Source organism: Sapajus apella, unplaced genomic scaffold (genome assembly GCF_009761245.1).
Source record: "Sapajus apella isolate SASKATOON/1434 unplaced genomic scaffold, GSC_monkey_1.0 scaffold148, whole genome shotgun sequence".
NCBI classification, from domain to species: Eukaryota; Metazoa; Chordata; class Mammalia; order Primates; family Cebidae; genus Sapajus; species Sapajus apella.
The window spans coordinates 2,392,900-2,413,338 of NW_022437088.1; the positions used below are offsets into that span (position 1 = coordinate 2,392,900).

The window sequence follows — 20,439 nt, forward strand, 5'->3', positions numbered from 1 at the left end:
ATCTTTTTTTCCCTCTCTCTAAAAAATACCTATCAGTGGGACCTACAGAGGAGACATTGAGTGCCATGGAACACTAAGTCTCCATCGAGAGTGTGGTAACATGTGGAAATAGTTTTTCACAGCCAACTTTCATCAAGATTTATAAAATCTCAGGTCAACACATGAAGTTTCAGTCCAAGGAAGGCCATTTTCTGAGCAGCTAGGTTAATGCAGTCGACTATTTAGTTTTACAGCTGTCTGACTTGTCCCATGAATAGAGCTTAGAGAAAAGGAGTAGTATATTGGTAGTGACTTCTTTAGACTACCTTTCCCAGTGTTTAAGAGTAAAGGCTTAGAGTCAAACTGCTGGGTTCAAATCCTGGCTCTATCTCTTCTCTAGTTCTCTGATGCTGACATCTCTTCAGGATAAAGTCTCAACCTCACGATGGAGGAGATGATCGTACCTGCTTAAAAGAGCTGTTGCATGGATTCGATGGAATGGTACATCCTAAATAATCAACACTGTCAGTTAAGGTAGTCATTATTTTTTCAGTTGAGCCTTCTGATGGCTTCTAATGTAACTTCTAATGAGGTTAGGAGTTACACTCTCAGATACCTGCCTGAAGCTCTTGAAGATGCTGTTGAATGTATTTACGTTATTTACATATAATTTACAAAGTATATTACATATACTTTGGAAATCAAATGAATAGGTAGCATGGTTGGTAAGCTAGTATGAAAATTGAGAAGTCAAACCTGTGTGCTCTCATCTAGATGGACAGCTACCTGCCTCTCAATGCAGCCAGGCCTTTGCGCCACCCACAGGTAGGGTTGGGTTTTCAGTAGGAAGCAGCTTAGGGTCAGCTCTATACCCTACAGAGGTCCTTGGCTGAATCCTCAATCTTCTGCTTCATAGCACAAGTAGATTATTTTGGTCCCGAAAGCAAAACACTTGTTTGGTTTCAGAAAATTCTGTACAAGGCTCCCCTGATCATGAGCTGATGGTTTCTCTCAGGACTCCTTTGCTTTGAATTAGCTGCAAATGATTTCCCATTACCATCTCTATTGCTACCCCTTCCAGGACAATGTACAGGTTTGTGCATTGGAATTATTGAGTCAAGTGAATTTTGGAGGAAATTACCCAAGGTAGCCATTTTCATGAATTATCAACTAATGTTGACCCAGCCTCTCTGACTAATTAGGTTCTAGGGCCTATTCCCTTGAGACCTTGAATCACGATATAGAGTGACATCATCTGTCTTTCAATTTTGCGTGGCAAGAAAGCACAAATCCATTTAATCTAACCATGCCATTATATTACTGGTATAATTATATCACTTAAAATGCTGCAGTTGTATTGAGATTTGAATGTTGCCACACATTAAGGATTGAGCTTATTTAGTACTTGAGCCCATGGCTGATTTTGACCTGTAGAGACTGAATTATATTTTTATTTTTGGGTCCATGCCTAAGCTTGGAACTGCTATATTAATTTTTTAGTCTTCAGAACTTTTTGAACTGGACCAAAGCTTTGCGGCACATACTTCAGTACTTTCATTTCATAAGTAAGGGAACTGAGAGTACAAAGGTCATATATGCCATGAATTAGAGGCCAACTTGATGGTGGGGGTTCCAAGTCCAGTTTCTTTTAAGTGTTAATAGGAGCTCAGCTATGTCTTCAATGAATTTCTTTCTTTACTTCCCTTGGCAGAGTTGCTCAGTCCCTCTCCTGGCTCCTTTCAAGCTGGACGTTTCTCTAACATTGTATTTCTTTCGGCATGTTGCTTTTTTTTTTTCTTCCTGTTTCTGCCTCTGCCTCTCCTAGTTGACTTTGAGGCCCTTGAGGGCAGTGGCTTTGTCTGACGATTTTCTGCATATCTAGTAGCTGGCTCCATAGCAGGCATAGAAGGCTCCCATTAAATGCTTATCGAATGAATGAATAAATGAATGGACACAGAATGCCAGTTCGATGAGTGATCCTCACATTTGTATTTAGCTGCCAAGCATTTGTTGTACCAGGGATTTGCCACTAGTCGGTAGTGTGGAGCTGGAGACTGGGCCTTTCTTTCTTGGGACCTTGCATTTGGGTGCTGTGGATGGGTTCCATTCTTGTGTCACATATGTATGACATATTCCAGGGTCACTGCTGAGTCCTGCTTAGAGCCACTGGATGTCATAGAAGGAAGAGGCCGTAAAGAGCATCTTGTGCAATCTCATTCTTTCACAGATAAGGGGGTCGAACAGACCTCATATCCCCAGCTCTTCTACCTACCCCAGAGCCGTGATTCAGAGGGCAGTCAGATGGGAGTGATGGTTTGATTTCATGTGAGCTGAAGCAGAGTGACTCTCTAATGCTGGAGATTCTAGTAGAAGTAATGACAATTACCACTGGTCCTCCTTGCTGCCTCACGTCCTGCCCCTCCTCACAGCCTGCTACAAACACCTTGCACAACTCTGCTTGTTCTCCAATTGCACATGAGGCGACTCCTTCCATGAGTCAGCTCCACTAAACCATGCCATTACTCAGGCTGTGTGGCCTCAAGAATGTCACCTGGGGTCTGCAGGGCTAGAGCAGGGCAGGGAGCTGAAGTGTGGTTCCCTGGTGAGGCTTTGTCTGGGTCGTGTGAACAGGGACAGGCCACATTCTGAGGAGCCTGGCTACACCCCAGTTCTTGACCCCTGCTTCGCCTACGAATCTAAAATTCTTGCATTTGAAACTGGGTCAAGGGAAACGTGGGTGTGATGCTGGTGGTAGATATGATGATATAAAGACTGGAGTGTCAGAGTCAATGTTTTAACTCCAGGCTGGGTTAGACCTCAGGTGAGTACTCAATGTATGACTGGAGAAACACACTTGTCATGTTTTGGTCAGGGCTCTTTAAAGGTGAATAAGTTACAGTTTATGTAACCAAATTATACATTCATTTAGTGTAAAGGTCATTCCCACATGCATTATCCCCTGGACAGGTGACCTTAGGAGACGCTTCTCACTCCCTACCCCAGTTTTTGATATATCCAAATATCTCCTGGTCCTCACCTCTGCATCGGCTTCCACCTAGTGGTCTAAGCCACAATCTTGGGAGGATTTTTACCTTCTTTCTCCTCCTTTACCCCGTACATTTTTCATTTTGTATTTTATATTATGTCTTTAAAAAATCCAAGTCTGAAGAGGGTAAGGATGGAGGTGGAGACCCTCACACTTTATGGATACATTAGCATTGGGGGTCTTCTGAGGCCAGGGCCTTTTCTTTCTCCTCAAACTGAGGAGAACCTTAAGGCCAGGACAGAGTCTCTCCACTGTACTCCCTCTGCAGGCTCCAGAGGGTGGGGCTGTCTTCTTCCTCATCCAGGGTCTCCCTGGGTTTTTCTATGTCCTGTCTTCACACTGAGGGTTCCTTGACAGCAAGGGTTTCCTTCAATACAAGATGAAATCTAGGAACACTCTGGCCTCACATTGAGGACCTTGTGATGGACAAAATAGTAGTATGCATTACCAAAGGGCAGAATTGTCATTTTCCTTCTGCCTCCATGGCCAGCATGGCGGGCATTTGGCAAAGGGTAAGGGCAGGCATGGTTCCAGCACCTGGAATCATCACACTGGCTCTGTGTATGTATCTGTGTGTGTGCGCATGCATGGCATATGGCATATGGTGTGAGAGGGTACATTGTGTGAATCTCATGTAGTGAGCCTCGGCGGGGGGTTGTGGGGAGGAGGCACTCCCTATTCTAGGAGGACATGATGGGGGCAGAGAAGCAGGAGTGGGTTGAGTAAACCCATGCAAAGTCTGATGAGGGCCTAAAGAGTGTTTGCCCTGTGGACCTGACACAGCTTCTGGTGTCAAAGTTCAGGTGAGGTTGCTTTGTGAACAGGGTGGAGTAGTCCAGGTCGACTTGTGGAAACTATAAATGGAAGCCTGGGCTTCGGTGTTGGCTTCCCTCCTGGTTTGGGGAAGTGCAGCTCAGCCCTGCCTCCTCCCACTCGCCTTCCTATACCTGGACACCTGCAGCCAGGCATCTTTCATGAAGGCCTCTTCGGTCCCAGAGTAGGTCTGACCTGGGATTTTCTTTGAGCAGCAAACCAATCCAGCTGCATCCGAAAACCCCACAGGCCCTGCTTGCTACCTCCCTTTGCTCCTCAGTTCACTCTGTTCTATTCTGGCCTCTGTTTCCCCAGAGGGCTGCTCTCATCAAGGTCACCAGCCACTCTGCATTTCTTGGCCAGTTAGTAATGGTTGACTCCGTTGATTCTCCTTCCTTTCTTGGACACCTGTCTTCTCTCGTCTTGCCATTCTCCACCCTCCTAGTTTCTCCTTCTTCACTGACAGCTCCTTGTCAGCTGGCTGTATAGGCTCCTTCTCCACTGTGCAACTTTGGGATCCTGTGGTGTCCCTGGCTCAGTGGGCCCCTCTCTCCTTCTCCTTGGGTGATCTCAGCCACTCGCATACCTTTAAATACCTTCCACGTGATGACAACTCTCAAACACGTACATCTTTGGCCCAGATATCTCTGAGCTTCAGACATATATCCATATATCTCCTAGCCCTCACCTCTCTGCATCCACCTAGTGGCCCAAGCCATAAACCTGGGAGTATTTCTGCCTTCTTTCTCCTCCTTTACCCTACACATCGAGTCCCCCTGCTACTCCTATTAGTTATTCCTCCGGAACACTTAGCATCACCCTCTTGTCTTCGTCTCCACTGCTGCCATCTACCTACCACCTTTAGCCATAACTCCAGTAGCAGGTCCTTCCTCTCCCTCTTTCATGCTTCCTCCATCATCCAGCCTTTATCCGTTTTGCAGATGGAATAACCTTTTGAACCTTTGAAGGAAAAAAAAGCCTCTGCTTAAACCCCTTCAGGGTCTCCTGATGCATTCTGAATAAAATCTGAACATTTCATCCATGTTGTCTGAGGTCTGATGGGATATATGCTCAGGCAGGTGTGTGCTTGTGCCTGTGAACAAACCTAAATAGATGTAGGTGCATATTTACCTTGGCCGTATGTACCCACCCCAAGATAGCCCTATTGTTTAGGGTCTGGGACCCATCAGTGTCTGGCATCATGCTTGGTATTAGGTACTCAGGAGGAACTCAGTGAATGAATAAATGAGATTTTGGTGTCCTCTAAGTGTAAACTCCACAAAAACAAAACTTTTAGTCATTTACTGCTGTATCTCCAGCACCTAAAGGAGGGCCTGGCATAGAGTAGCTACTCAATACAGATTTGTTGAATGAAAGAATAAATAAATGAATAAGAACACCATGAGTAATCTATAGATAGGTGTTGTCATTCTGGCTGTTTAGAAATCAAAGGTAACGTGTTCAGTGACACTTTTGCCAGTCAACTCACGTCCAAAAAAAGATTCCCTCAGATTTCCTCTCACCTCTAGCACACTGCCATCACCACCATTATTCAACCCATCACCTCTGTTGCCCTCACCTCAGTTACCCTCACCACCATCAGCCCTGACCCACAACTCCAGAACACCAAGCTCCCCTCTGAACTGGCCCTACAGATCGAGTGGCCGGACTCTCACATGCTTGTCAGTTAAGACAGGCTCTCAAGGATGTAACCCAAATTATGCATTAATTTAGTGTAAAGGTTATTCCCACATGCATCATCCCCTGGACAGGTGACCTTAGGGGATGCCTCTCACTCCCTATCCCAGTTTTTGATGAACTCCTAAGCCATAGATTCAGCTTTAGAGATAAGTATAACAGTCCTTAAAGTATGATACTACACATGACAGAGAGTGTGTCATCAGAGGTATTTCCCCTGGGTTTAAGCTTATAATTTTAAACCAAGAATATGGACATTGGAATCAGATAAGCTGGATTTAAGCTCTGGCATTGGTACTTACTGGCCGGATAATCTTGGTCAAGCTGCTAAAACTTTTGGGTCCTCTGATCATTTATCATTCATTCACTCACTTCTTCCCATGTACCAGGATCTGATGGCAAACTGCTGCGCCTTAGAAGAAGAGAAGTGGATTGGAGGAGGTTCTGGTGTTTGAGCAATCCCTGGGTGACTGGCGTGGCTGGACCCTCCCACCCCCATGCCTACTCTACATGTTGTCACTCAGGGTGGGCGCTTTCTGATCCTCAGTGGCTTTCAGCATTTTGTTCTCTCTCCTTCCTGACTTTTCTCTTAAATTATTGACTGCTTCTTCTTAATCTTTTGCCAAGGTCTCTCCCTCTACTCAAACTTCAGCTGTTGAAGTTTCTCAGGGCATGATCTAAAGTCCCTTTCTTTTTGTAATCTATATTCTGTCATTGGATGATCTATCCACCCCAAAGCTAGCATGCTCTCCCTATGATGATGGCTTCCAAGTGTAGCTCTCCATTGCTGACTTTTTCCTGAGCTGCTGACTCATCGATGTAAGTGCTTACTTTGTATTTCTGCTTGGTTGTTCTATATGCATCTCAAAATTGACAGGTTCAAAACTGAGTTTCTTATCTGGACTGGACCTAAACCTGTTCCTCCTTCAGTCTTTCCCAGCTGCTTCTGGACACGGTGGCTGCTGCTGCACAGAGATCATTCTAGATACTTGGCTATAGCCATGGTGTCCCCAGTGGCTTCTGCTTCACTTCTTGTTTGCTTCCTCTAATCCATTCTCCACACTTTAACTAGAGCAATGTTTACAATCTGCAGATTGAGTTTTGTCACGCTCCTGCTTAAAAATCTTTAATGCTTAATATTACTCTTAGGACAAAAGTCACAATCTGTCACGTGGCCTCAGAGGCTTGTGGGGTCTGCTCCTGTCCACACACCTCGTGTCCCTGTCTGGGGACACAGTCCGTCTCACTCCTTATCTTTGTGTCTGAGACAAAAATCAGGCTTTTCCCACATCAGAACCATCAAACATTTTGTTTTCTCTATAATTTTTTTCTTCTTGTCACCTGGACAACTCCTGCTATCTCTTCAGTTTCAGATTAAATTTTATTTTCTCATGGAAGCTTTTCCTGATCTCTAGGCTAAATTAGGTTCTCCAATTCATTGTTTTATATAACCTAGAACTTTCTTTTGTTGAATGTAACAACATTTAGGATTATATATTTACTTTTATGTATGTTTCTTATACTGATTGCCTCTTTTACTAGATCATATGCTCTGAGCGTAGGTACTGTGTTTTCTTGTTTACCATTGCATATCCAATACCCAATATAGAGCGTGGCATATAATAGGGGCTCAGAAAAACTTGCTGAATAATAGATTAATAAATGGAAATTTGCCTTGATATTAGACTGAACTTTGCTGAATGAGAATAGATTTTGAATGCTAGCATCAGCTTTGGAGGGTAATGTGGAGGGCATCTACTCTAGGCTATCTCAAAATGTGTTCTCTGAGATCTTGCGTGGGTTATTTAATTTCTTTGAGCCTTAGTTTCTTGTCTATAAAATAGTCATAATATGATGACCTCCTTCTTTTGTTTGTTATAAGGGTTATAATAGCAACCAATATACATGCAGTGCTTAGAAAATATCTGCCACACAGGATTCACCATTATTATCATTTGTAATGTTATTATTTCCACTCTGCCTGGTGCAGGAATCACTCTGCAATATCTTTGGCAGATAGTTTTGCCATTCTAGTGATGGGGAACACTCTTCTTCTTTTTTTTTGTTTTTTGAGATGAAGTTTCGCTCTTGTAACCCAGGCTGGAGTGCAATGGCGTGATCTCAGCTCACCACAACCTCCGCCTCCTGGGTTCAAGCAATTCTCCTGCCTCAGCCTCCCGAGTAGCTGGGACTACATGTGCGCACCACCACACCCAGCTAATTTTTGTATTTTTAGTAGAGACGGAGTTTCACCATGTTGACCAGGATGGTCTCGATCTCTTGACCTCGTGATCCACCCGCCTCGGCCTCCCAAAGTGCTGGGATTATAGGCGTAAGCCACCGCGCCCGGCTGGAACACTCTTCTTAAAATCTCTAGCTACTTTTAATGAAATTCAAACTATTTACTATAGAATTGGCTTCACTAGCTTGTAAATCTATGTTAATAGTAACTCTCTGCTAATAGTAATAATCATACTAACCCTTCACATTTTACCAATTACTAAATACTTTCACAAATACCTCATTTGATCCTGAGGACAGCCATCTAGGATGGGTGGGTGATCACCAGTGGGATTTTACAGACACAGAAGCGGAGGCTGAGAGATTTGCCAAAGACCATGCAGCCATTAAGTTACCAAGGACTTCTTTATAAAAAATCTCCAGCGGCAGCTGATGTTCACTGAGGGTGCATAAAACTATTCACTGGGACCAGAAAAAAAAATTGAACTTTTTTTCTGTATATATTTTCATTTTATCTTTTAAAATTATCTGTATTTTGTGTTTGTTTTTTTAACTTACATGATGTTAGAATGACAGTACATAGCTGTTGCTTCTAAATAATATATATGTATTAGATGATGAACCCCAACACAACTTTTAACTCTTTATTAAAATATGCAATCAGAAAAGTACACATATTATAAATGTCCAGCTCAATGCATTTTCACAAGCTAAACACAACCAGGTAAGCAGCCCCCAGATAAAAAAAATAGAATGTTACCAGGAACACAGAAGCCCTCCTTCTCCCTTCCAGTGACCACGCTACTACACCCAACACACATACAACCACGGTCTTGCTGTCTACAACAGAGATTTATTTGGCCAGCTTTTGTATTGTACATAAATGATACAGCATGTTTTATGTCGAACCCTAAGAACAGCTTTCGACCTCAATAAATGGCAATTTCATATGGTTCATCGTGATGCTTTTTTACGTGTCTTTTTGTTTACCCACTTACTTTCTGTTTGTGAGATTCATCCATATTGCCGTGTGGGACTGTAGATCATTTGTGCACATTGCTGTATGGAATCCCATTGTGTGAATATGCCATCGTTTATTTATTCATTGATGGGTATTTGTATTCTTTCTGATACTTGGATTTTATGAGTAATACTAGAATGAACTTTTTTTTTTTTTTAAATAAATAAGCCTTATTTCTTTGTTTTGCAAATAAAGCTGGATGAGTTGGTTGCCTTTTGGTGATTAGTCAAAGAGGCCAAATCCCATATTCTCGTCCTCCAACTCTTCCTTGGCTCCAACCTTGGTGGGAGTGCAGCAGGAGCAGCAGTGGTGGCCGTGACCCCAGAGGCGGCAGCCACAAAGGCAGATGGATCAGCCAAGAAGGCCTTGACCTCTTCAGCAAGTAGGAAGGTGTGATCGGTCTCCACAGCCAAAGCCAAACTTGCTTGTACCAACGGATGGTAGAATGAGGTACTGATGAAACAGTTGAGTAACCAGTCTGCAGGCAGACACTGAAGTGTGTAACTCTGCCTTGCACATGTAGCCTTCCTCTGACTGTTAGATGCTGCGTCTCTGTACTCTCGCTCCTGCCCAGGGTGTGCCGCGCTCTCCAACTCAGCCAGACTGGTGTGATTAGCAGAAGGCCAAATGGCTCTATGACCAGCAGGTGGTGCTGCTGGGAAGAGAAAAGGGGTCCCCAGCGGCTTCTAAGGAGGGAGGACTGGTTAGGAGTCTGGCTGGGGAACCCGGTGATGAGGGAGGTTGAGGTGAGAAGGCCCTGCAGGCTGGCTACCTCTTTTCTTTCAGCCATTTTCAGATGTGAGACAGGTGCCCGTGGGAGAGAAGAAGGAGCGGGAGTGGACAAGTTCAGATCTGCTGTCTATGGCGTTATGAACAGGAGCAGGAATGGGTGGGATATCCCCCACGATACCACTTCTTCTGGTCAAGACCTGCCAATTCATGCTTAAACAGGCCTAGGCTGGGAACCTGCTTGTTGATCTAGTATTTCACCACCCCTACCAGCCCCTGTTGCCCCCACTTCTGCTCATGGAGAACGTGGCTATGGAGGGGCCAGGCAGTGGGAACTAGGCTTTTTGGGTTTACAGTTTTCCAGAAAAACCCCTTGGGGTATAAATTACTCCAGAATGGAAGGCCCCGTCTGCTTTCCCTCTGGGCTCCCCAACCCAGAACCAAGCATCATGTCTTATACACACAGGTACTCAGCTAGGGCAACCAACCATCCCAGTTTGTTGGGGACTGAGGGAATTCCCAGGATTCGGAACTTCCAGTGCTAAAATTGGGACAGTTCCAGGCAAACCAAGATGAGTTGGTTACCCTATCAATAAAAGATGCCTTCCTGGTGGCCTGGAGGCCAACACTCCCCTTTGTCCTTGTTCGGGGGCATGCTGGTGGCTGACCGTGAGGGTGTCTCAGATCTCAGCATGACGGGCCCTGTGAAGTCAGGCAAGAACACAGCCAAGCCCCAGGAGCTGCCATTGGGGCTCTCATGCTGACAGGAGACATGTGTCACTCACATGCAGGCAGCTTGCAGGTGCAGACCCCTGGAGCCACTGCAGTGCAGAGTCCAAGCTGCAGTACGTAGGAACTAGGCTGAACCATGGAGGGCTTCCTGGAGGTCAGGTGGAAACTCCTGGTTTGGCTGAGACAAACTGAAGAGAGCCCCGGGTGGGAGAAAGGTAAGCGCAGGCAGAAAGGAATGTGCGATGGGTTGGGTGGAAGAACAGGCGGATTACTTTGGTACAAAAGAGAAAGCGTGTCTGGATGGTAAAGAAATGAGACGTAGAAGGGAGGCAGCACACTAAATCCAGCTGGGAAGAACCAGATTAGAAAGCAAAGAGGAATTACTGTAGGGTACCGCTCAGGGCTGAAGCATTCATCCGTCCAAAAACATTAAGAAAACCCCAAATCTGGGGGAGCCTCTTCCCATCACTTACCTGTCTTCCTCCTTTCCTTTAGTTTCAACCCATGGTCACACATTCTGCTGGTCCCCAGAAGTTTGGGCCCCCCGAAGAGCCTCCCAGGAGTGTTCTGAAAGCCAAGGAAACTTGCTGTGTCCTGACCTTGTGGTCAGGTCTTCTGAATCTCCCTTCGTGGGATTCTTCCTGCACCCGGGTCCCATTTCCACACACAAGTTAGAGTTAGAGGAGTCTCAGCATTTGACGGGTTGGGAGGAGCTGGTTGTCACCCACTGGCTTGCAGACCTCCAGTTCATGGGACACAACGCCTCCAAAGGCAGCTGCTGTCGCCATCCAGTAGATTTCATTATAAGAAAGTTCTTAAACTGAGCCCAATTTCATGATTTCTGCTCATGGGTCCTAACTCTGTTGTTTGGCACTTCACAAAAATCTCACTCCTCCCTCATGAAAGCACTTTAGATATTGGGGTTCAGCTGCCCCACTCCCTTGGGTGTTTCCTTTGTATACTAAATATTTTTCAACACTTCCTGATGTGAGAGTTGTTCAGGCCACTGCTCTGCTTGCCCGCCTGTGGGCGCCATCGCAGCTTTCCAGAGCCTGGCTTGGAATAGTGGTTTCTCCATAAATATCGTGAACGACTGAGTGAATCCGCAGCTCCTCCTGTGAATTCCCATCAGTTTGTAATTTATCCTCCTGGCACGCGGAGCCCAGAGACCTACTGCTGTCGCATGTTGAGTTAACTGTGAACTAGAACCTCTAACATCTGGGACTCTCCTTGATAAGGCCCCTCCCCACTTTCTGAAAGTCTCCGCACAGAAGCGGCAGCTGCAGAAGTCTGAATGGTGTATCCTAGCTGTCCCTGTGGCCTCTGTGGCTATGGCCCTGGTCTGCATGTTTAGAGCCCAGGCCGCAGCAGCAGTGGCCCAGGCACGGGCTAGGGCAGACCTCTGCGAGCACGAGAAGGTGTGGAGGTTCCTATGACAGAGCTCGATGAAGGCCTGCTGGCTGCTTGGTGTCTGCTTACCTGTCTGCCATCTGCGGGCTTGTCCCCTTCCCATCTGTAGAGGCCTCCCCTGTAATCAGCAGTTTTCTCCTTTCTCTGATAAGTCTGGACTCTCCCTGTTCATTAGCCCCGTGCTTCCTCTTAATGCCTGGGTGTCTCATCTTGGGCTCCAATCTGTGCACGCCTTTGATGCTGGAGAACAAAGATGTTTCTTGGGCTTGAGCCAAGCTAGAGAAGTGTCTGTAAGCAGAAGCTTCACTGATAGGAAGACCTCTCTGGCGCATCTCAGCAGGATGGAGCTCTGGGAGCTGCTGGCCCTGGAGAACAGCTGGTTTATTCCAAGGTTGGAAAATGGATGAGAAAACTGATTTCAAGTAGGCATGGAGGCAAGAGAATGGTGATTCAGGCATCTGGAGATGTTCAGGGACTGGAGACATCCAGGAGATTTTTCAGAAGGGCGCCCTCGGTGCATGTGGCCTGCAGAAAGACAACTCATAATGCTGCACAGGGATACTGACTGCCTGGTTCACCACTGTCTCACCAGCACCTGGCACGGTACCTGACACTTGGTAGGTGATCAGGGAGCACGTTTTAGGTGGATAAATGAATAAATGAGAAGACAGTTTCTGGTAGTCACTTCTGTATGGCACAGCACTTTCATTACAAAAGTAAGGGCTCCATTCTGGAACCAGAGTGACTTGGGTTAGCGTCCTGACTTCACCTCACTGGCTTTATGACAAATTGTAAGCAAATGGGCAGCATGGGAACTCCACAAGGCTGCTGTCAGAATCCCTATAGAGAACATGCATGGAGTTCAGGACCTGGTCCATGTCACCCACAGACTCAGTGACTCTCAGTTCAGCCAAACAACTGAGACATAGAGCTCTACATGCCCTACAGGGAGGCTGTCCTGGCCCTCCACCTCCTCCTCAAGAGGAGGACCAGCAGAATGGGAAAGAAGCCCCATTTCCCCCAGGAAGCTGGTCCTTGGCGTAGCTTCCTTTGGGCTCAGGTCGGACCTCAGGGCTCTGCCGAGGTAGCAGCATGTGGCTATTTTATGTCAGTCCAGTGCCCTCTCGACCCATTCACAGACCCCATTGGCCACTTCCCGTGTTTCCTCCGTGGATGGGGGGCAGCAGGGTACAGGCCGGTTACCCGGGACCCAGGACTTCCTGAAACCTGGCCAGATGGCAGGGCAGACAGTTTGGTCCTTGAGCCTGCGTGCAATCTCAGAGACATGCTTCGCTCTTTCCTTCGACACAGGTGCTATGTTTGTAGGTGTCGTGAATTGATTTGGGATCCCTTTTCCACAGATCTCCCCTCCTTTCCATTTCAGCCCTTTCCTTTGGAAAGCAAGGATCAGGGAGGAAAGATGAAGTAGTAGAAAGAACCTGGACCTGAGGTTTGGAGTGTGGGCAGGTCCTAGCCCCTTGCTGAGTTTTCTCATGTGTGAAGTGCACGAGTGGGTGAGCCTAGGATACGTTGTGTGTGGGGGGTGGTCTCGGTGACCTTCAGGAGGCCTCTTCCAGCATTGCAACTCAATGTACCTGTGAGGTCTGTACTTTATTCCGTTTCAGATTACTCCCCTCCCCCACCAAAGGAGGAGACAGTTGTCACAAGGAGAGTAGGGGGTTTTGTGGTGGAGAAAAGAGAGCACACGTCAAGTCAGATATCAGCCTTAGGATCAGCTTTATTATGCATTTTACCTTCACCAAAGAGAAGAAGGCAAGGAAGCTGGAGAACAGACCAGCCTGCATCACACAGACACAAATCACATCTCTAAAGAGTGTACATGGTGAGAACTAAGGGCCCACATTAGACCAGCTGTGAAGCACAGAGATTGACAAGGGCACCAAACATCCATCTCTTTTTTCTGGTTGTTTGGATTCAATCATTTACATACTTTTGGTTCATTTTAAAAACACACAATCAACATTTCAATGTTCAACAATCTGCTGTTCTTTTTAATGTGCAGAGACAAAATCACTCATATTTTGATTTTTGAAACACGGCAAGCCCTTTGTCTCAACGCCTGTGGTGATGGTGTGATAAGTGGAAAGCCCATCAGAATTCAGTTTGTTTTGAGGCTCATAGGAGAGCTTGACACTCTGAAAGGTAAATGAAGGCATCCTTGGCTGTTACACACCCAGGGCTGGGTGAAGTTTTACCCCAAGGAGGCTGTGCTAGGCTTCTGTGCTCTTCCCTGATAACCACACCATTCCTACATTTGAGACCTTCCATCAGACTGCTGAGAACAATGCTGATTCACAGAGGATGATGAAATACAGAAAACTGTCTTCAGAGACGCAGACCAAGTCCTGGAATGCTAAGGAAGCCAGGAGGCAAGAAGGTACATTGCACACAGAGGTACCCACAGAACAAGGTCACCGGAGCATGGGCTGGGGTCAGGGTTTCATCGGCTGGCTGTCTTCTTGACCCCAGATGACATATGAGCAGCTACTTTCCCTTGCCAGGGGGTGAGCACTCCTCCTGGGCTTTCTGTGGGCAAGCCTCCACACATGTTGTCTGGAATAGCTCCTGGTGTGGCTCTGCACACTGAGGTGGATGTTGATTTTGGCAAGGGGGTAGGCATGGATCTTGGCCTTGCTGTGGGCATTTTCCCTGACTTGATTCCTGGCACTGAGGAAGACATACGTCCTGGGCTTGCACCGGACACTTGTCCTGGCAGGGGTCCTGGCATGTGGGGAGGCACACGTCCTCAGCCTTTGCCTGGCACTGCTCCTGGGTCTTTTGGAGGCACGGAGGGGGCACACATGGCTGCTTGCACTGCTGCTCACTGAAGGACATCCTAGGGCGATTTGCAGAGCCTGGAAAAAGCACAAGATTTGAAATGATCTGCATTAAAAATATCAACATGGGAGCTGGGGAATGACGGATTGAGACAGAGGAATGAGGAGTGGATGGAAAACGAATGGAGTGGAATGAGGAGTGGAAGTAAGAACGAATGTCTTGGCTGCTTTTTATCTCTTTCTCTTTTCTATCCTGGCCGCAGCTCCCTGTGACACCTGTCTCCATTCTCATGGCCTCTGTCTAGACATCCACAGCTCCAAACCCCAGGCCTACCACGGGTGTTTTTCCTTCTCTTCCGTCTATGAATCCTTTTGAAAATCAAGTACAAGAGACTAGATAAACAAATTCTAGTCTGGATGGAATATACAGGATAGTTTGTGAGGCAAAGAAATGGCAAATCACTTAAAAAATCAGTAGAAAGTACAGTTCAGAGGAGGAACAGAACAGTGGCCTCTTAAAGACAGAGGAGCAGGGAGTGAGGCACAGATGCCCCACTTACCTGATCTTCAGCAAGACTCAACCAAGGCCGTGGACTGTGCAGCCCAGCAAGGTGGGACTTTTATATGGTGCTTGGTCCAGCCTCCTGCGGGACTGACTGGCCACGTGGTCTGTGGTACTAAGTGTGGAGTCACCATAACAAGCTTCCTTTGAAATCGCCGACCGTTTGAGTCACTGCTTGGGATGCCTGTTAATCAGACTGCATTTTGGCCTGTGGGTCCTCACCAGACCTCAGCAGGGAGGGGCTCCCCTCAGATCTCTCTCATCAGAGGCAGCAGGAAAAGAATGTTCATAAAATGTTATCTCAGTCTGTTAAACCAGAATTCCTTATCGGCTCAGACTGGTTGAGGATGTGGAGAGAGATAAGAGCCACCTTGCTCATCTCATCTTCACCCATGGGGAGAGTTTATGCCTAAGGCCTTGGGCCCCTCTGGGTCAAGGATTTGCACGGCCTGTTGCAGGTACTTCTTCATCAAGCCTAGAAAGTCACCCTTCGGATGCAAGGAAGACGGCAAGGAAACAAAAGACCTTTGGCCTGCTGAAGAGAGGGATTTTCCCGCATGGCGGTCTTGAGGGAAATGGCATGATTTTCCTGCATGGTGTTCTCGAGGGGTTCATTTGTTACTCTTGGGTTGTGAAGTGGGGTGAAGGGGGAGAGAGAGGAAGGAGGAGGCAGACAGTCTTCATCTTCTCAACCTTGATTTGTGACACCCTTCTGAAAGTGGCTTACAGAGTTTTCACAGTGACCAGGAGAACAGGCTGGGGCAAAGTTAGCCTGTCTCTTTGCCTCCTGGAAAATCTTTTCTTAGGACTCAGGTCTATAAGAGCCAGGGGATGAAAGGAAAAGTTTCAAAGCAAACACACCCAGTTTTCTCTACCTCTTAGTTTGGGCTGTTATTTTTTTTAGCTGGTATGTTCTCCCTGTGCCTGTGGAAATCCTAAACATTCTTCAAAGCTTCATTCATGCCTACCACCCTCTGAGAGCCTTTCCTGATTCTAAACCAGAAAGGAGTCCGCCTCTTTATGAATTCCCATGGTATCTATTGTTTGTATTATTCATATGGCATTTACTATTGACATTGGGACTCTTCAGGTATTTATACATAGATCTTATTTTTTCCTGGGTTATAGGCTCCTAGAGGATAGGAACTACGCCATTGGTGAAGTAAGTGGAAGATGATGAAAGAGAAATGATTATTGAAGGAGTAAATGTATTAATGAGGGAATGAAGAGGGTAGATGTGGGAGAGCGGGGAGTAGAGGAAAATCTCATTTAATTGAAAATGGGAAAAGATTTATTTCGAGAGAAGCCCGCAGTTCCACAAAGTGGTGGTTCTGTGTTTGTTTGCTGAAGTTGACCAAATTCAAGGGTCTTAAATTATGATGATGTTCTTTTCCCCTTAATTTGAAGTTACGTTTAATCTCTTAACTTGAAGGAGTAGGTTTAAGTCATTTCTTAAGAAAAATATTTGACTAAAATCTGAAATGCCTTCAAATGTTTGTCTAGGTTTTGGATGCTTGATACCTGAAAAGTTTTTAAAAGGTAAGCTAGAAAGACCACAAGGCATTTTTGGCTTTTGAGACTGGTTCTCAGAGGTGAATGTGACATCACCATGGGCCCCATTGGTATCCTGGCAGGAGAGAGAGACCTGGGTGTGGAAGGACTTGGAACACCCAGCTGTATATCTGAAGAGACAAAGTCATTTGGGGCAGCTGGGAACTGGGTGAGCAGGTGTAGGGTGGGGAGACTCATCATTTTTTTTTCTTCTCTTTTTTCAACTCTTCTTTTCAATTCTCCCCCTCATGTTTTTCATCTTTTCTTAGAATGCCATTGAAGAGATAATGCAAGCCTCCTGTGTCCTAGAAAACAAGGAATTCTCCATCACTGAGTTTAATAATTTGTGTTTTCAGCCACTTGTGGCCCCTATGTGATGTCAAGGCCTTTCCCTTCCAAAGTGACTCACAGTCTCATGGAGAATATGGCCAGAGGTAAGCCCTTATGCTCCAGAAGAAGGCCCCTTTTTTGGTTTTGGGTGGAAGGCCATGGAGCATGCCTGGGGGAGGGGATGTCTGTGCTTTGTCTTACTGGACAGCAGGAATTACCCAGGCAAGGAGGGTGGGCAAGGACATTCCAGGTGGTCTCCAGGAAGGAATCCTTGTTAGGAGGCTGTTGAAGTACAGGATACAGGTGAGTTGAAAGGAGAGGTAGAGGCCGACTTAGGAAAGCGGTGAGCGAGAAATGGGGGGGAAGAGGCCTTCTTAGCTGGGATTTCTGGAAGTTTCCTGTGTTAGGATGCATGAAATGACCTGCTCATGTCATATACTTGTCTTTGACCTTGGTTACGCCCAAGGACAAGGAGATTAAATAGAAATGTACAGAACAATGGAGTGACTAGATCATGTTCTCACGGAGGGGAGGTGAGCCTGGTGAGGTAGAGCCTGGAGTTTGACTCCTCTCACTGGATGCCCTGCCTGCCATTGAGTTGATTCATGACAGTGGAACAATCTTGAAATTGACCCAAAAGTCCTTCTGTGGTAGGCAGAATAATGGCTTCCCAAATATGTTCACCACCTAATCGCTAGAACTTGTGAACGCGTTAGGTTACAGGTAGTGAATAAAATCAAAGTTGCTAATCAGATGACTTTAAAATATGGAGATTATCCTTGATTATCCAGGTGGGGCCAACATAAGCACAAGGCTCTTAAAAGGAAGAAGAGTCAGTGTCAGGGCGATGTGATTTGAGAAAGACTGAACTGGACACTGCTGATTTTGAATACAGAAGGAGTCCACAAGCCAGAAATGAGGCGACCTCTACAGTCTGGAAAAACATTCTCCAATAGGATCACCGAAAGAGGTACAGCCTTGCGGGCGCTCTGATTTTAGTCTGGTGAGACTTGTGTCAGCCTTCTGAGCTCTGGAACTGTCATAGGATTCGCTTGTGTTGTTTTAAGCCACTAAATTTGTGGTAACTTGTTACACAAGCAGTAGAAACCTAATAACCCTCCCAATGCTGGAAGCTCTTGGGAGCTCTTGAAAAGGGAAGCCTCAGATGAAGAATAAAATTGCATGTACCATTCTCTCATTTAAATATATTTCTACTTGTCCTGTTGGCACCCTCAATCAAAGGCTGGCTTTTGATAAAAGAGACACTGAGGCTGGGTGCGGTGGCTCACACCTGTCATCCCAGCACTTTGGGAGGCTGAGGCGGGTGGGTCACTTGAGGTCAGGAGTTTGAGACCAGCCTGGCCAACATGGTGAAAACCCATCTCTACTAAAAATACAAAATGATGGGCATGGTGGGACATATCTGTAATCCCAGCTAGTAAGGCTGAGGCAGGAGAATCGCTTGAACTCAGGAAGCGGAGGTTGCAGTGAGCCGAGATCGTGCCATTGCACTCCAGCCTGGGCAAAAAGAGCGAAACTCTGTCTCTCTCTCTCTCTCTCTCTCTCTCACACACACACACACACACACACACACACACACACACACACAGACACAGACAACAAAAAACGAAAGAGCCATTGAGATACATGGAGAAAGAACTCAGGATCCCATTCACCTGGGGTTGACTATTTATCACATAGAGTATGTGCAGTAATGGATAAGTGATTTTACCTCTCATTATCTCAATTTCCTCTTGTTGAGAAGGGAAAATAAGATTTCACAGATTTCTTGTGAGGAATAAATTAGAGAATGTATGCTCCAAAACTTAGGGCCATCAAGCTACTTATGAATATTATTGCAATCTGAATCAGTTCACGACTCACCTCCTCCATGAAGCCTCCCTTGATTCCCCTGGTTCTCCTTGTTCTATGCCCTTTGCTCTATCCCTCCAATACTTGGTCTTTGACTTGAACTTTTCTGCTTACTGTGATGCGTATACAATGTAATGCACAGATGCTTAGGATACCTGGCTCTGTCTGTGACAAGTTGTGAAACCTCAGGTAAGTCTCTGGTCCTCTCTGGCCTCAGTTTCAACATGTTTAAGATAGGAAAGTTAGATTTTCAGTCAGGTCCATCCCAGCTCTGACATTCTGTGGTACTGTAAATGTGATCATGAATGATTGGCCTGGGTAATTATGTAACTTTGTAGCATGTGGATACATATGTGTGGGCGCTTTTTCCTTGGTCAGGTTGAAATATACCCACAGGAAGACCCAGTGTTCTGTCTTCTGCTTGTGGCAGTGGCCCACCCAGTGGCTGATTGACCTTAGGTGACCTGTCTTTTTCCAGGTATGGAGTGGGAGTATTTGGGGGTCTGAGTCCTCAAAAATCAATCTTGGTGGCCCAATATCCCGGGTTGTAGATTAGAAAGCTTTGGAAAAATTGTCTCACCCCAAATCTTAAGATAAGGTGACTAAGTTGTTTCTGTGATCATCCCCAGCCCTCCAGCAAGATTGGAGTTAATCTGATTTAATGACATCTGAGATTTAAGATTTTAGACTTCTGGAGCTGTCATTACTGGGAGCCAGGGCATAATTAGACGGGATCAGCAGAAGCGTCTCAGGTACGCGCAAGACAGTTTTTTTCCTCCCATTGCCATCAAATAACTATCTCTTCTGTTCAGATCTTGAAAGTCCTCAGACTCCTCTGATCCATCCATCTGCATATTACAGGGCAACGTCTCTGATAGAGCTGAATGGTGCAGGATGTGGTTTCCTGCAGAGCAGGGGCCCCTGGGCAGTGAATTCCTAGGGGGAGGACCACCACCTCTCTCCCTTCCTCTCTTCCGGCGTCACCCACACAGCGGTTCTGAATCAGAGATGTGAATTCAGGAAAGAGCTGTAAATCACAAGCCCTCAGGGCCAGATGGACTTGAGAGGCCGCCTGATTCTACCTCCTTGTTTTAGCCCCAGCATGTGCTTTAAACAGAAGACACAGAACTATTTATTGAGTGCATTTTTTTTTTTGGATGAGGAAACTGAGGCACAAAAGTGTCAAGGCCCTTGTTCTAGGTTACGTGGTCAGCTCATGTCTGGTCTGGGCAATGGTTCACATAAAAAACATTTAGCAGATCGGTGTACTGGGGACTCCTTAGAAGCTTTGGGAAGACAACAAGGACGCAGACCAGCGGTGGCTGTCGACAGTTTGGGGTGATAGGAAATACTTCCAAGTACATGCCGTCATCTAGAGGGAGTTCAGGGACTCCAGGTCAGACAGCCGACACAGACAGTGGGGAGGGAGGGTGTTCCCCAGTGTTTACATTTGTTGTAGATCTTCAACTTTTTCCTTTTTGAGTGAGTTCTGGGGCCCCTTGGCCTAAATCAGGATTAGAAATCCTGGATGCTTTCTACAACCAACACCCTGTGACTTCAGTTGTTCCCATCTCTGCACCTTAGCTTCCTCCTGTGGACACTGTGGGTGCATTAAATGCCACATTCAGCTCTGATATGACCTTAGCTTCCTCCTGTG

The 20,439-nt window shown here is 46.2% G+C and overlaps 1 protein-coding gene across 1 annotated transcript; it reads right to left on the reverse strand.

Moving 5' to 3' along the window:
- Positions 1-13,382: 13,382 nt before the first annotated feature.
- PRR9 (proline rich 9) lies at positions 13,383-15,072 on the reverse strand. The gene is made up of 2 exons (XM_032265032.1): positions 15,028-15,072; positions 13,383-14,545 (listed from the first exon to the last, which is right to left on the reverse strand). The coding sequence occupies exon 2, from the start codon at positions 14,523-14,525 to the stop codon at positions 14,175-14,177; it is 351 nt and encodes a 116-aa protein (XP_032120923.1). The 5' UTR covers positions 14,526-14,545; positions 15,028-15,072; the 3' UTR covers positions 13,383-14,174.
- Between the last annotated feature and the right edge of the window lie 5,367 nt (positions 15,073-20,439).

Coding starts and splice junctions, on each gene's coding strand:
- PRR9 (XM_032265032.1), bottom strand. CDS start 14,525: ATGTCCTTCAGTGAGCAGCAGTGCAAGCAGCCATGTGTGCCCCCTCCG.